At 41.9% G+C, this 14527-nt stretch overlaps 1 protein-coding gene across 9 annotated transcripts in view; it reads right to left on the bottom strand.

Annotated features, from left to right (window-relative positions):
- The window catches only part of EIF2B3 (eukaryotic translation initiation factor 2B subunit gamma), a 108525-nt gene that overhangs the window by 44690 nt on the left and 49308 nt on the right, over nucleotides 1–14527 (bottom strand). For 7 of the 9 annotated variants that reach the window (XR_015698815.1, XR_015698817.1, XR_015698816.1 and 4 more), the window contains exons 6-7: nucleotides 11358–11447; nucleotides 7258–7401 (exon numbers count right to left, since the gene is read on the bottom strand). Coding sequence is in view for 2 of the 9 variants with exons in the window: in XM_087732105.1 (XP_087588231.1) it covers nucleotides 7258–7401; nucleotides 11358–11447 (234 nt within the window). In the remaining 7 variants the exon portion in view is untranslated. The remainder of the gene's footprint in view (nucleotides 1–7257; nucleotides 7402–11357; nucleotides 11448–14527) is intronic. The other 2 variants (XR_015698820.1, XR_015698821.1) reach the window with 2 other exon arrangements.

Here is a 14527-nt window from a genome sequence, read left to right as displayed (position 1 = left end):
TCCGCCTTTGCAGCCATCTGTGTCTGAGTTACCAACTCTTTTCTAAATGCCTTTGAAATTAGGCTCCTTTTCTGAAAAGTGCATCGAACAGAGGCATTCTGATACTATGCCTAAACAAACACACGCATATGATGCATTTGATAAAGTTGACGTGCATCCATAAAACTGATGAACTACGTAAACTTTAGGTGCACAAGTATATGTTTAGATAGATAAATGCTTCAGACTTGTCTGTATAAAACATGTCAAAAAATATAGACATGGCTGTAGCTTCACATGGGTAAGCCCTTTCACCCTGCTCCACTGAGGCTGCATTAAAGGCACCGTAGATGTCCCCGTCACTTCGCTCTGTTTCTCCATGCAGACACCGTGCTTGGTGGTCTGCAATCAAAAGGACCCATTCTCAATTCTACATCCTTCTCCCCAGCAATCATTCTACCTTAATTAATTCCTATCCTCACTATTGGTTACTAATCCTTGCTCCACCCCTCCCTGCAGGACAACTCTTCTGTTCTCTTTGCCGTGGCATTTTCAACGTGTTCTACTGTCCTGCGGTAAGACTAAACTACTTTTTTTGTGATTTCACCCTTTCTTGAAGAACTTTAAGACGAAGCTTTTTGGCCAATGAATCCCGTCTCTTGTCACGAGCCTACTTTTATTCATAATGTTCTTTCCAGGTGGTATTCATCCAGCAAGGTTTGGTGGAAAATGCTGTGTGCGCTACAGTTCATATCTGCGTCTTTGATTTAGGGAAATGTCACTCCTCCTCCACATTCAGGTCTTTGATTTCTTCAAAACCGGTAACTTAACTAGACAGCACTCAGCATATCTCATAGACTGTCCTGTGGCTGTTTAAAATGTTATACTCCCTTTTTTTATTTTTTCACTTTAAGTGAAGCAAGGTGTAGTTGCTCCACTTTGATTCAAGACTGTGTTCTAAGATCAGCCCTTACCTCATACTCTAGCTACTTAAAATGAAACTTAAAATGTTATTATCTATTGATGATTCACTGACTTAATGAAGATACCTCTTAGCAACTCTATTCAGGCATGTGTGCCCTATGATCATTAGTAGCATTTATTAACTTTCTGCATATAGAAGAGAGAAAAGTCTCCCATCACAGTAATTCAATGCAATAATAAAGCTGGCAACAGTGCTATAGGCATCTTTATTATTGTTCATGTTTCATCTGACTGGCTAAGGCACAATGAAATTTGACATTGAACTAACACCTAGAGTACAAAAACCATGAAAAGTGGAATAGTAGGGAAACAATCACTATTTTCTCTCCCAAAAATTCAACTCGTGAGTAAAAGGGGACTCTCAGCATTTCAGCAGGATCAGTCAGTGAGTGAAGTGGTATGGAAGAGAAAGAGATTTAGAAGCAAACCAGAAAAGGGAACAAAGGAAAACATTATCCGAAAATTCTTCAAAGTTTCACAATCTTGGGGAGAAATTCAGATCATCTGAACAGAACAGAAAATATAGGAGAATATATTATGTTTTCCACTGCAAGAGAAATATGCCATGGTATCACATATATGGACTCTATCCTTACAGGGAAATGTCCAGCAAGGTAAGATAATCATTTCACCCCAAGTATTATCTTACATGCAAGTAGTGCCGTGTGGAAGAAAATGTACTGCACTGACGAAAGAATGTTGAGGGTGATGCTGTCCAAGTGGCAATGGTTTAAGGAAAAAAAAGAAAAAAGCACACATAGATGGATAAAAGAATCATCATTCCTCCTTGGTTCAAAATCCATCTCTCACATGAAGACAAAAGTCAATTTGACTGAAGGCTACCCAAAGAAACTGCCACTGCATGAAACAGTGAACAAAATAGTTAACAATTTTTAATGTTTATTATCAGATCAGAGCAAGCCCAGCTGAGGCCACCAAGAGGGCCAGGAGCACATGATGCAGGAGGAGAAGCTGGGGGAGCTGGGTTTGTTCAGCCTGGAGAAGAGAAGGCTGCCGGGGGATCTGATTACAGTTTTCCACTGCTAAAAAAGAAGCAATATAAAAGACAGCCAGACTTTTCCAAGAGGTGCACAGTAAAAGGGCAAGAGGCAATGGACACAAGCTGTAACAAGGGAAATTCCAGTTGGGACATAAAGAAAACAACTTTTCAGTGAGTGGTACAGTCCTGGGACAAGGCCCAGTCTCCATCCTTTGAGATTTTCAAAACCCAACTGCAAAAAAACCCCTGAGCAACACAAAACTTAGCCCTACTTTTGAGCAGGAGGTTGGACTAGAGACAGTTAGAGGTCCCTCCCCAACCTAAATTTTTCTATGATTCTATAATATTGGCATTGACATTTGAATGACCTTTTTCATGGCCTCCCTACATTCACTTTTCATCGGGAATCCAAAGGGTCATTATGTGATGCTGTAAATAACAGTTAGAGGATAAAATTAACAAATTTTAACATTTACTTCACAAAAATTTGCATTAGGAGCAGCTTGCATGCACAGAATACTGTGCTGTGACCAAGCATGCTTCGAGTACCTCAGGCACATGGCCACTATGGCATATTGTGGTCTCATAAAGAAAGATTTGCAGTTATTCATGAAGTTAATCAGCTCCAATTCAGCGCATCCAGAGATATGTCTGCTCCCAGGTAGTCCGCTAACAGGAAAAGGAATTTTATTTATTACAGAATTGATTTGCTGAAAATCGTAATTTGTTTAAACCTAGTTTGGATCATTAGGGTTTTTTCTCCTGAGGTTTTCAGGAGTGAGCTTGATTGGTACCACGGAAAGATGATAGAGGTAATGATACTCTGGAGGAGGAGGACATCAACAAATTTCAAGTCTTGGCATTTCTAGTAAGGAGCAGAGAAAGCTCCAACAGCTGGATATGTTTGACAAGGAAAGGAAATGGGAAAGACAAATTGCCATTTCACATTCTAATACATTAAATGCACTAAGGAGGAGCTTGGTTTGGTTGTGGGTTTTTTTTTTCCCCCCCTTTTCTTTTCCTTGCTTGGAAAGCTACAATCTATTTGCTCCATCTTCACACAGTATACTTCCTGTAGGAGCTATTTGTTTATTTACCCATTTTAATCACAAGGGAAGTATTCATTATAAAATCTCTCTTTACAGCAAAGGAGAAACCTTCCAGCCACACGGCTGACACATGTTAACTCGCAGGTATTCACAGAGCAGGTTCTGTTTTAAGCCATCTTTCAGGCAGCCACACAAAGACCACCAAAGCTGGGTGTTCAGCTCTGCCAGACCTCCCCCAGCCAGCAGCCCTTGCCAGGAAACACAGGTGACAGCCTGAATGATAAAAAGGCATTTAGAGGGGAAAAAGAAAAAATGCACTGGTTTAGTCTGGGCAGCACCTTAATATAAACCTGCAGGGCCCTTTGTGTACAGCATAGCACACAGCCATCCAAGCAGGAGCTTCAGAGCCAGACACTCGCACCTCCAGTTTTCAAAGATCTCACTGCTCCTGCCTTTTGTCGGGGTGGAGAAGGGTGGATCCACTGCAGCTCTTCTCACGGCTGCAGATCTGAGCACAGAGCACTGAGACAGCAAACCTTCCTCTCCCCTCCTCATGCTGGCCCAGCAGAGGCTTTCTGGACAGAGCAGAGGGGAGCCGAGAAGAGAAGCTTGCTCTGGGACTGCAGCTGAAGCAGTTTGGAAAGGCAGAGTGCTATGACCTCACACGGTTTGCTCTTATTTATTTCAGCAGTTAAAAAAAAAAAAACAAAACCAAAAACAACCAAACCCAATGTTTAACTTTGCAAACAAATCATACTGACTTTGGCTATAAAGCTTACTGCAAATTTGCTCAGTTCAGAGAAGAGTTTCTCTACTGGCGAATTCTGGCAGGCAGCTCTCCAGCCAGTGCTGGAAGAACTGCAGAAGGGTTGATTTGTTTCTTTAGCTCCAGCTCAGCCTCTTGCAGGGTGCACCCTGAGAGGAGGACACCCCAGGGTAAGTGGATTTCCCTGGTGGCAAGACGCTAGCACTCAGCGTTCCCAGGACAAGGCGCTGCGAACCCTTACTCGGACCTTTTGAAGCGACCACAGCGCTGCTGTTTATCATTCTTGCCTTTCCAGTACCACGCATCATTCCTCCTGTCCACAAACAGAGCTGCCCAGCTCCCAGGTGACTGTACAATGGAAATGGTGGCTTTTTCTACACCCAACAATTTAGAAGTACTGGATTTAGGACAAAATGGTGATTTGCAAAACACATTACTAAACACAATAAAAAATCTACCTTGCTTTTAGAAGGACGGGAGGGGGGAAGGGGGAAGGACACCACAAAAGTACATAAAACGTTCTAACATATAAGAGGAAGACGTGTGCTACCAGCTTTGTTTTAGATATACAGACAGTGTTTTGAAATGAAGTCCAAAGATCTCCTTATGTTAGAAAATGCAGCTGCCCCGCTGGTGCATAACAGAGAAGCCATAACATCTGAGCAAACACACAGTGTCATCTGCCTTCAGAAAAACTGAGATGACTGGCTTTCAGAGGTGGTGCAATTGGCGTGCATATAGATAAATTGCCCAGCATTTCCTATTGTAAGTTTCTGTCTTCATCTGTTTGTAAACTTTGCCAAAGTTTAACTATTTTGGCTGAAATTACCCATGCCAGGTGTTTGCCTCAAGCTGATTTTTTTTGGATAGCTTCATCAAAAATGTCTCAGCTATTTCCGAGAACAAAATTACGGAAAAATACTTTGTTTTGTCCATGTTAAAAATATTTCAACTGCTCTGCTGAAAAGCTCTTGCACTTCCATGCTTGCAATTTGGCACAAGGTTGTCTTTTCATCAGGGCATTACATTTGTAAACATTAAAAGTGCCCATACTACATCAAGCTAAGTCTGAAAAAACAGTTTGCACATGCTTGGAAGACACCTGTTTTGCAGCTAAATTTTTCGAGTCCTTCTACATTGGGCATGCTCCATTCTCTCTCTTTCTGCAAGGCAACTGGACTGCTCATGCACTACTCCACAGAGTAACAAAGTACGCTCCAGGCCAAGGTTACAGAGGCTGAGCTGGATATTCTTTGAAGTTTAGAGCATCCCATCTCCTTCTGGTGGCTGACCTGAAAGGTGATAAATCTATGTTGATAACAGCTACTCCATTAACAAGAGTCACAGTAGCCCCACTGATTAATTCTGAAAGTGTCACATATATAAATATATATACACACGCACTTAGAAGAACATCAGGGCAACAGTTTGGGCACTCACATTAAGAAAAGCTACAACTATGTCGCTTATACAATCTTAATTAAGACCTCGTGTGTACACATTATGACACAATCCTTAAAAACACACTCATCTACTTTTCCGCTCTCCCCGATCTTGATCTCTTCTTCACCCAATGCAAAGATGGACTATGCCCTGGGGATGAATCAAGGCTGTGTAATGAGGCAGAAGAATGCCTGCCTCATTTGTTAGAACATGTGTGTTAAATGTACAAGGCAGAGGGCTGCGAGAGGAGAAAAGAACTGCTAATATTTAAGGTGAATGCATGACGCCTGAAGAATTGATTTTTAATTTTTTAATTCCTTTCTGTCAGAGGAGTTTACAGATGCTGCTGAATGCAGAACGTAAATCTAATTTCTGCAGGTTGCTGCTGGTTGTGTGCTTTCGATTTGATCAGTGTCACCCTGTGACAGCTATTATCAATGGAAAAGATTCTTTCAACATTAAGAACTCTCTGTATAACATTAAGGACTGAAAAATGGCATACTTAAGACAAAGATGCTTCAAACTTCAGCTTTTGTGTGCCTTAGTTTCCCCCCTTCAGAATAAGGAAAGACTGCTACTTCACTCATCCGGGTGCTGGAAAGACAGTTAACGAAGTGTGTGCAGAGCATTATAATATCAGTGATGAGCACCAAGAATCCAAAAGGAAAGTATTGACCTTATCTTCAGAACAGGGTTTAAACAGCAGGCAGCAAGTAAGGGGAAGAAAAAGTACAGAGTCATGTAACTGGAGACTGTACCATAATAGGTGGCACATACAGAAGAAAAAGGTTGCACAGGGAGCCTCAGCTGTGGCACTTCCTAACTGCCAAGTGCTTAACTTTGCAAAGTTAGTATTTTTAAATGTAGCTTTTTGTGTGCCCAACCAATTAAGGTTTGATTGGCATATTCCCGACAAGCTCTGCACTGATGAAATTTGACAAAAGTGATTTTTGGGAGGTAACTTAGTAAGTAGGACCATATACTACTTTGTTTTTGGCAGTCTTGATCTGGTTTCAGATTTTTGGTCTACCTCAATGGGAGGTGAAAATGGCAGCCTCCACGTGTCTACAGGTTTCACCTGTGAGCAGGGTGGAATCCTTACACATGTAACAAATGTTGTCATCTGTACCTGCACAACTGACTGTGGGCACAATGCCATTCATGCATACCTATATTATAAATGCATATTAAATATGCTTTTAAGCTTCTACACAGGCTATATAGACACACATCTTCAACACTTAAATTTCCAAAACAAGTTTGAATTTTCCACATTAAAACTTTACAGGGGAAGGGGTTGCTTATCTATCTCCCTTCTCGCCCTCCCCCAAATCAGGTATCTTATTTCACCAGGCTAGAGCTTTAGAAATATTCTGGAAAAACAGAACACAAACTACCATGCAGTTTCACTTTGATCACATTTCTTCTGCTAGCAGCTTTGCTGGGATTGTTAGCAAGCAAACTGTCGGCACGCAGTAAAGTAGTATCAGTGCATGCCTGTGCAACATTCTGGGCTCACGAAGCACAGGCCTAGATCCTGCCCTCAGCTACAGATGAAGTTCACAGGGGAAAGGGAATAAGGACTCTCTTCTTCCGTCTGCCCTGAATGCAGCAGCGAGGCAGGATTCCAACCTAGCACTCAGGAGAGTGCCAAAAAAGGGACTGGCTACTGTGCTGGCTGCCACCCCAGGGCCTCAGGGGTGTGAGGCCCGCCAGCTGTGGGGTGGAGCCGTGCCCCCAGCCAGCTACAGCCTCTGCTTCTGTCTAGCCTGCTGGCTCAGCTCGTGCAATGGTCGTTTTAAGAAAAGCAATATTGTGCAGTTCATCATGCGGTGCAGGTGTTCACTTTCAACTATCCCTGCCCTGTGCTGGCAGAGCAGCTCCTGCAACGCACACTGCCAGTGGCTCGCCTGTCTTCCCCATGCCACAAAGTGCAGCACCTATAAGACCCTCAGGTTAGCTTGATTCCGAAAAAGGAAACGTTCAGGAAAGAAAAGCTCTCGCCTGAATACAGAGAGATCAGATTTTTAACTGACCTCCCTCCTGAGATCAGATTTTTAACTCCCGTGCAAAGATGTGATGCAATTCGGCAGACTCGGTACATCTGCCAAACCAAGACCAACCTCAGCAACTCGAACTTCATTGATGCAGAAAGGAACCTGGGAAAGAACCAAAGGTCTCTGCAGAAAAAAAAAAAACCCAGGGTAGTTAAAAATCAGCAGAAAATTCAGCCCAAACAAGCTGCTGCTTGTTCACATTGAGGTCACAGTCCCTGTTCAGACGGGATAAATCTGGTTGGTAGCAGGGTATGGCCCATGACCTCTTGTGAATCTAGTGGGAACAGACCCAGAAGCCGTCAGCGCCAGGTAGCCACTGCGGGTGCGGGGATGAAGATGTCCATCCCAGGGCGGAGCTCCGAGTGCTCCCGCTGGCACCCCTGGGCAGAGGCTGCCAGCCCACTGGAGGTGATTAAGAAGCACTCACATCATCAGCCCTGCCCTGGTGATGCCGGAGTGTGGAGAGAAGGGAGGGTGTAAATTCCAGCCATAGGGAATAGCAAACTGCTAGGGGCAAGAATTTCTTCAGCTGTTCCCCACGTCACTGTGGAATCACGAGCATTTGCCTTTGGTAAATTCGGACAGGGTAGGACTGTCATACCCTTGAAGACTCAATTTCACTAAGATGCAGTGTTGAACTAGTGGCTGAGAGACAGATAGAGATGGGGATTTTAACTGCCAAAATGCATTTTTTCCTCCTAGGAGAGGAAAGAGAAAGCAGTTTAATTCCCCTAAAAATAAATTCCCCAGGTTTAAACAACATTAGGGGCGTGATATTTTTTATTTTTGTCCGGACATACATATTTGTGGGGGTTCTAATAAACAGACCATTTCCTCTGACTTTTATTCAAAGGCACTAGCGATCTCTGCTTTTTAAAACTCAAGAATATGTTTGGTTTGCTACAGTGCAATAAAACTTCAGGCAAGAGAACCTACTATTCAGTCCTTTTAAAATAGTTCATAAAAATGTATTAAAGAACTACGAACTGAGTTACAGACTACCAAACAGTATTTTGACCTCTCCTCGCATCCCCTGTAGTAGAATCTCACTGCTGCCAAACAAACACTGATTATTCTCCAAACAATCCCACCCAGAAGAGCAAACAAGCTCATAGAAAAATTAAGGGACCTGTCTAGCACCACAAAGCAAGACAGTGGCCGAGCTGATGATACAGCTTTGGTATCGCAACTCCATTCTGGAGCTGAACAATAAATCCAGCCTTTTTCCACAGGTGTCATGTAACAAAGTTGTCCCAAATCCTAAAGCAAGATTCATACGCTTATACAAAACAAAGGTTCAGCCATTCCACGTTCTCTTTTCCCTGTTTTCATATTAGTTGCTAGTGGCTTTGGACCTTACACACAATGCATATATTAATCCAATCGAAGTGGAGGAATGCAATTTACCCTTACAGGTGCAGCTATATACAAACTACATTGACTTGGAGAGAGCTTGTTCTTCCCACATCTTTGCAGCTAAGCTGGGACTACACTGGGCTTTTATCCCATTTGAAGCAACAGATGCCACATACATAACCACATTAGTTTTCAGGTAATTCTTTGACCTGGAAGTAATCATAATTTTCCTCTGGAAAAGACTGAGCTATAGCCAGTTGTAGGATCTGAATTTTTTACTGCTGGGCAACATCTTTTCTGCTTTTGTATGTCAAAATAAAATTTGAAAAAAATGTAAATGCTTCACTGAGCTACAAACAATGAAAAAAGGTGTTCTGCCTGCCATCAAACCCTGCTGTTAAAATATTAACACAATGTAAATATTGTAATATTGAGGAAGTACACTGTGTCAGTACTTCCTGGCACCGTACAAGAGCTTCACTGTTCACTTCAGTCCCTGCTGTTAGTTTTAAACACGCACAGCTTAAACAAGGCATCTGAGCTTCTCCAGTCCTGGTGCCGAATTGCAGAGAGGCAAAATCTCACCGTAGGTTCTCTCTAGGCTAAAAACCAAAGTATTAAAAAGAATCCTCAAACCCAAACAATTATGTATATGTCAGTACTTTTGAGGCAAAAATATTCCACAGGGTCTTTCAAAAGTCCTGGCACATTGCTGCCAAACATGGAAAGATCTTTGGGTATGCGCTGTCCTCCCCTTCCTCAGAGAAGAAAAACAAGCTGCAAATGCCCACCAATGTCAGGAGCCTGAAAGCCCAAGTTATTCCTCATGGCAACAGTCCCATTCCACAGATTTGCCAGTTAAGCACATTACTTGCAATTGACTCTCTCTCTCAATTGACTGAATAAGCAGCATGCGTGTAATAAAGAGAACGAAGCAGCTACCTGCCATTAGTAAGCCAGATGTTGCTATCAGGTCTTAAGAAATGCTTTTCTAGCTGCTGTAATTACGTATTTGTCATGGAAGTGTCACAGAAAAGCAGCACAGCTTCATAAAATAGTGAAGACAGGGAATGACCTCTCCATAGGAAACAAAAACAATTGGTCATACTTGCAAAATGTCAGTAGACTTGTTCTAGGGGGACCTGGGGGCAACTGGAGGAGTTCAGAGCAGGATTTCACTCTGCTGGCTTTGGTTAATACAAGGTAAAATACTGCCACTGACAAAGGCAAAGATCTCACCAGTTTCAATGGAAATAGCATAAAGCCTTGAAATATGAAGTTACCACTATTTACGCTTAGAGGCCTCACTGTGTCACGCACTGTGGCATGTCTGACAAAGACCGTCCTTGTCCCACAGACCTAATGATCTAAATTCAAAACAGCATGAAATACCAAGGAAAAAAGAACTGAATGTGTGAAATATGTAATATTCTGGAAATGTCTAATCCCAGCAAAACTAGATGGAGAGGATTTCAAGAAATGAGTCCTACATGTTGTATTATGACAAAAGAAAGGCGTAACCGCTGCGTCATGCTACCACAGGAAATACAAGAAGTCTAAACTGTCACCGACTTTCTAAAATACACTGAATAAATGGGTTATTCCAGATTTAAAGCATCTGCTGCTCCTGAAGCTTTCTCACCCGTCAGACACGTTCCTATACGCAAATGGGAACTAAAATGACTTGTACAATGCCCCCACGTGCCAGTCAGAGTATTGGATAAGCTTTATTCTTATGCCTGGTAAGAAATTGCCCTGGGGGTTAACACAGATTTTCCACTTAATTTTAACTCACTCACAGAACCTTAATCTGGAAGAGCTCCTTCAATCATGTATCCAACTGCATCACCGGATTTGTATATGGTCAAGACTACCACAAATCCCCCCGCCCCCCAACGCTTTTTCACATGCCAGTTTATGTGCTAAGGAAAAGCACTATGAACACAACACTCAGTCAGCCCCTTTATCTTTCATCTTACTTAAAAGGAGAGAAAAACTCTTGAGAACTCAGTGAGCATTCAATATATGTAATGGGCATGAGAGCGCTACAAAAAGCCTAGGAATGGGACATCAGTCCAAAACTGAACTACTTACTGTGAGGGGGGTTGTTCATTTGTTTGTTTTTTAAAGATAAACAGGGTTTTTTTTGGTCTGTTTCATGAAATATTATAGCTAAGATCCTTCTCCACTTCCATAAATGGATGTTTTTCTTACTCTCAGTGGGTGGTCTCGGAGTTTTGACGGAGGAACATCACAAGCTAAAAACATAGGATGCTACAGAGCTAGCCCACCTGCAGTGGTGGTGGATGTGAAGGGGGAGAAAAAAGGTGATTGCAAGGGCCAAAACAGACTGTGGTGGGGGAAATCAAAGGTCAGAAATGTATTCACAGCCCTAACAATGGGGGAGCCCTGGTGAAATGAGCAGCCAAAAAGCACAGATACATTAGGAAAACAAGGGATGCAGAAAAGAGGCAAAAATTTTATCTTTCACTTATGCTGTTATTAGATTTTTTTTTTTTTTAAAAAGGTCTGAATAAGAAACTCGGACATAATGCTTGGCATTCTTTTTAGTGTAGTTAAAGCATTTTGAAAACTCATTTCTTTTACATTTCTATTTTATGCTTTCCCATTTAATGAAACAAATCTTCCTTTAAAAGCTCTGGTACGAACGATATGTCAATGCAAACACCTCCTACTACCTTGTGTACGGCTTGGTTTCTTACCTGTTTTCTACAAGGAAGTCTACCACGTATTTCTTCAGACAGTAGAGATGGGCATCCATCAGCCCTGTTCTGATGTGCATTCTAGGGTGCCTGGAAAAGAAGAAAAAAAAAAAAAAAAAAAGGAAAATCAGAGTTTTGCATGGCCATTTACAAGAGCTTAGCTTTGCAATTAAGTCAGTGGATAGTGAAAAGTCTGCAAAGGTAGATCTGTTCCTTTCCATCTACTGCTGGATTAACAGAGGAGAACAGTGCATGCTGCCATTATTGGACTGTGTCTATAAACTTACACCTGCTGGCCCTGGGCTGATTTGCTGCAAAAGAAAACACCTCCTCCAAGGAGTCATTACTCCTGCTACATCTTCTTATGTAAGTGGAAATTGCACATTACTGGGCAGGAAGCCAAGGTAATGGGCCCAGAGTGCTAAAAGTTACAGTGGGTAATGTCAGGGTACAATAATTCAAAGCTTCTGGCTAAGTGCCTGCCTTAATATGCAAGGCTGTGCATGTTCTGCTAGCAAACACAACAACACTACTGTATTTTTTCCAACACTTCCTGGAGGGGAATAGGGGAAGGAGATGGGGTCTGCTCACCTTTCCTACACTACACATTACAAATGCCTGCCGCAGCTCAATTACAAAGTGTTTCCCTATCCAGCCCAGTAAGATGGAAAAGACCAGTAAAACTCCATCTCATCATTAGCCAAACAATGGCAAACAGGGAAGTCTTCGCTTTCAGACCAGTGGCAGGTTAATATTTTAGAAAATCAGAAATCTCCAATAGCTTCAATATTTTAAGAACAAAGTTGTAAATCAAAAAGGCTCATTGATTACTTCTGTTACTTCTCTTTATGAATTCTCTGCTCTTAGTGGAAACCCTTTTTGGAACCTGTCTCAAAGCAGCCAGTATTTTATGCCAGTATTGCTTTCCCTTCCACACACCTGTAGCCTCATTTGAGAGTGTTCTGGCTGTCTGAACACTCACCACTAGTTCTCAGGACACAAAAGCCAGAAGAGTATTTAGTGTGCAAATTAAAAAAGACAAAACACAACAACAGTCAGAGACTACCCTGGGCTGTTCAAGAGATCTGCAACTGCACTCACAGTGCAGAGGCTATTAAGGAGAGAAATTTCAATCCACACCTGAAATTGTCTCCATTTTAATTTTTTCCTCCTTTGATGCCTGAATTTCATAATGAAGTTTGAATTAACATATCTTACCAGCGTATTCCATCCAACCTTTGTTCGCTTATTCCAGAACAGGCTAAAGTCAGATGTTTGTGATCATGATCACTTTTATTATTTAGTTAGCTCAGCAGAGGAATCACTCACAACTTGGGCATACATACATATATATATATGTGTGTGTGTGTGTATAGTAAACCTGTACTAGCACACTGAATATTTAGTAACACCAAAGCTACCAAGAATATCAGGTGTTCTAGCAAGCCATTTTTCAGTGCATTTCTCAATTAATGCATTGAACTACCCAAAGTATTTCCGTCTTAAAATTTGATAATTTAGGTGGCATTTCTCAAGCATGCCATTCAATTCAAGCCAAGCATACTATTAACTATAACTAAATTCTTTAAGTCCCACTTAGAAAGGAAAGCTCCTGTAGTAGCAGTACGACACTTTGCAGTAAAGTATGTGGTACTAAAAAATGATATATGCACTTTCAGTAGATTACTTCATTAACAAAACATGAGCTCACCTAGCAATGCTCCAGTACTGATGTTATCAGTGGCCCAGATGTTGCTGTGGAAGTCAGCCCAAATAGCAAAGTTCCTTATGCAAAGAGGATAGGGAATCCACTAATTTTAATGAGGTCTTGCAGTTGGAAGTCAGCAGACTCCCTCCTGCATCCTGAGGATGTTTTCCACATTTTCTATATTCATGAGAGGGAGAATTTTCATATCTTCTCTGAGAAAAAGGGCTCCCTTGTATTTATATAATGAATATAATAGTTTATTGAAACGGGTGAAAGAGACAAATGGAAAGAAATGGAGCAGAGAGGAAAGCTGGGAAAATAAACAAAACAATGGAACAAGGCAAGTAACACATTAAAAAAACAGAAGTGGATGCAACATGGGAAGGAGAGGGAAAAATAGGAGGAAAAAACCCAATTCTTAGCTTGAAGATGACAAACAGGACACAGTTTCTTTAGCGCCAGAATGCCAGGTTCTTCTCTCCCTATTCGAGATCTACCACAACCCCCCTTAAACACAAGGCAGGGGAAGGCTGCAAGGGCTAGACATCAAGCAGAAGAGCTTAAAACAGGAACTCCTCAATAAATGCTGGTTCTGTTGCCAGTGTCTGTGCGGCTGTCACACATACAGTCTCCCCACCTGCAAACTGGAATAACACTATTTAGCTACACCGCAGGACACTGAGGATTTGTGGGCTGAAGTTTGTATCTGCATGCAAGTATTGTACCAAGTTTTTCTGTAGCTAAGCAACTTTATAACAAAGTTATACAAAGTCAGTGCAAGTAGGCAGACAGTAGCACAGCGCTATCCTAGCTGCAGCTCCATCCCGCACAAAAAAACCCCCACAAAGACCAGCCAGACAGCAAGATGTACTGAAACGCCACTCTGAGTTAGCTTTCAATGTAGAATATACTAACAATAATGGAACATCATGCTGGACAAGAGGGAGGTCCCGCAATGAAAATCCTCTGAAATACAGACCACCTAAGTGATTTGCAACAGAATAGTCCCATAGATTAATATTATAATCACAGCTTCAAAGGTCAAACAGGCAAGTTTGGGCACATGCATAAACAAAGCTGCGATTTCTGTAAACCAGATTCAAGGAGAGAATAGCCACGCTAAACCAGACTGATAAGAGCACTCTTATCATAACAAGCCACTAAAGATGATGCTAATTTTCATTGACTAGTGCTTAAACCAGTTTATCTTCAGGTAAAAGCAAAGGAGCCAAATAATCTAACAGATAACAGCAAACTCCATCACCATTTCAAATGAGCATCTGGTTACTAATATCGAAAGCCACACTCTCTTCCCATGCCTCTGATCTCCCACTCCATCAGCTAATCTTTACAACATATGAAAAATGAGCCCGTCGCGAGGAACAGCTGATACAGAGAGAATCGAATAACAAACAATGCATGTGCCAAGAGCTGACGCACCTAGACTTATCGCTCTGAGGGA

The sequence above is a fragment of the Nipponia nippon genome, unplaced genomic scaffold, assembly GCF_047370975.1.
Source record: "Nipponia nippon isolate SJK-2023a ecotype South Korea unplaced genomic scaffold, ASM4737097v1 scaffold_5, whole genome shotgun sequence".
NCBI classification, from domain to species: Eukaryota; Metazoa; Chordata; class Aves; order Pelecaniformes; family Threskiornithidae; genus Nipponia; species Nipponia nippon.
The sequence above is the reverse complement of the archived record's forward strand: the minus strand, read 5'-3'. Positions and strand labels throughout refer to the sequence as shown.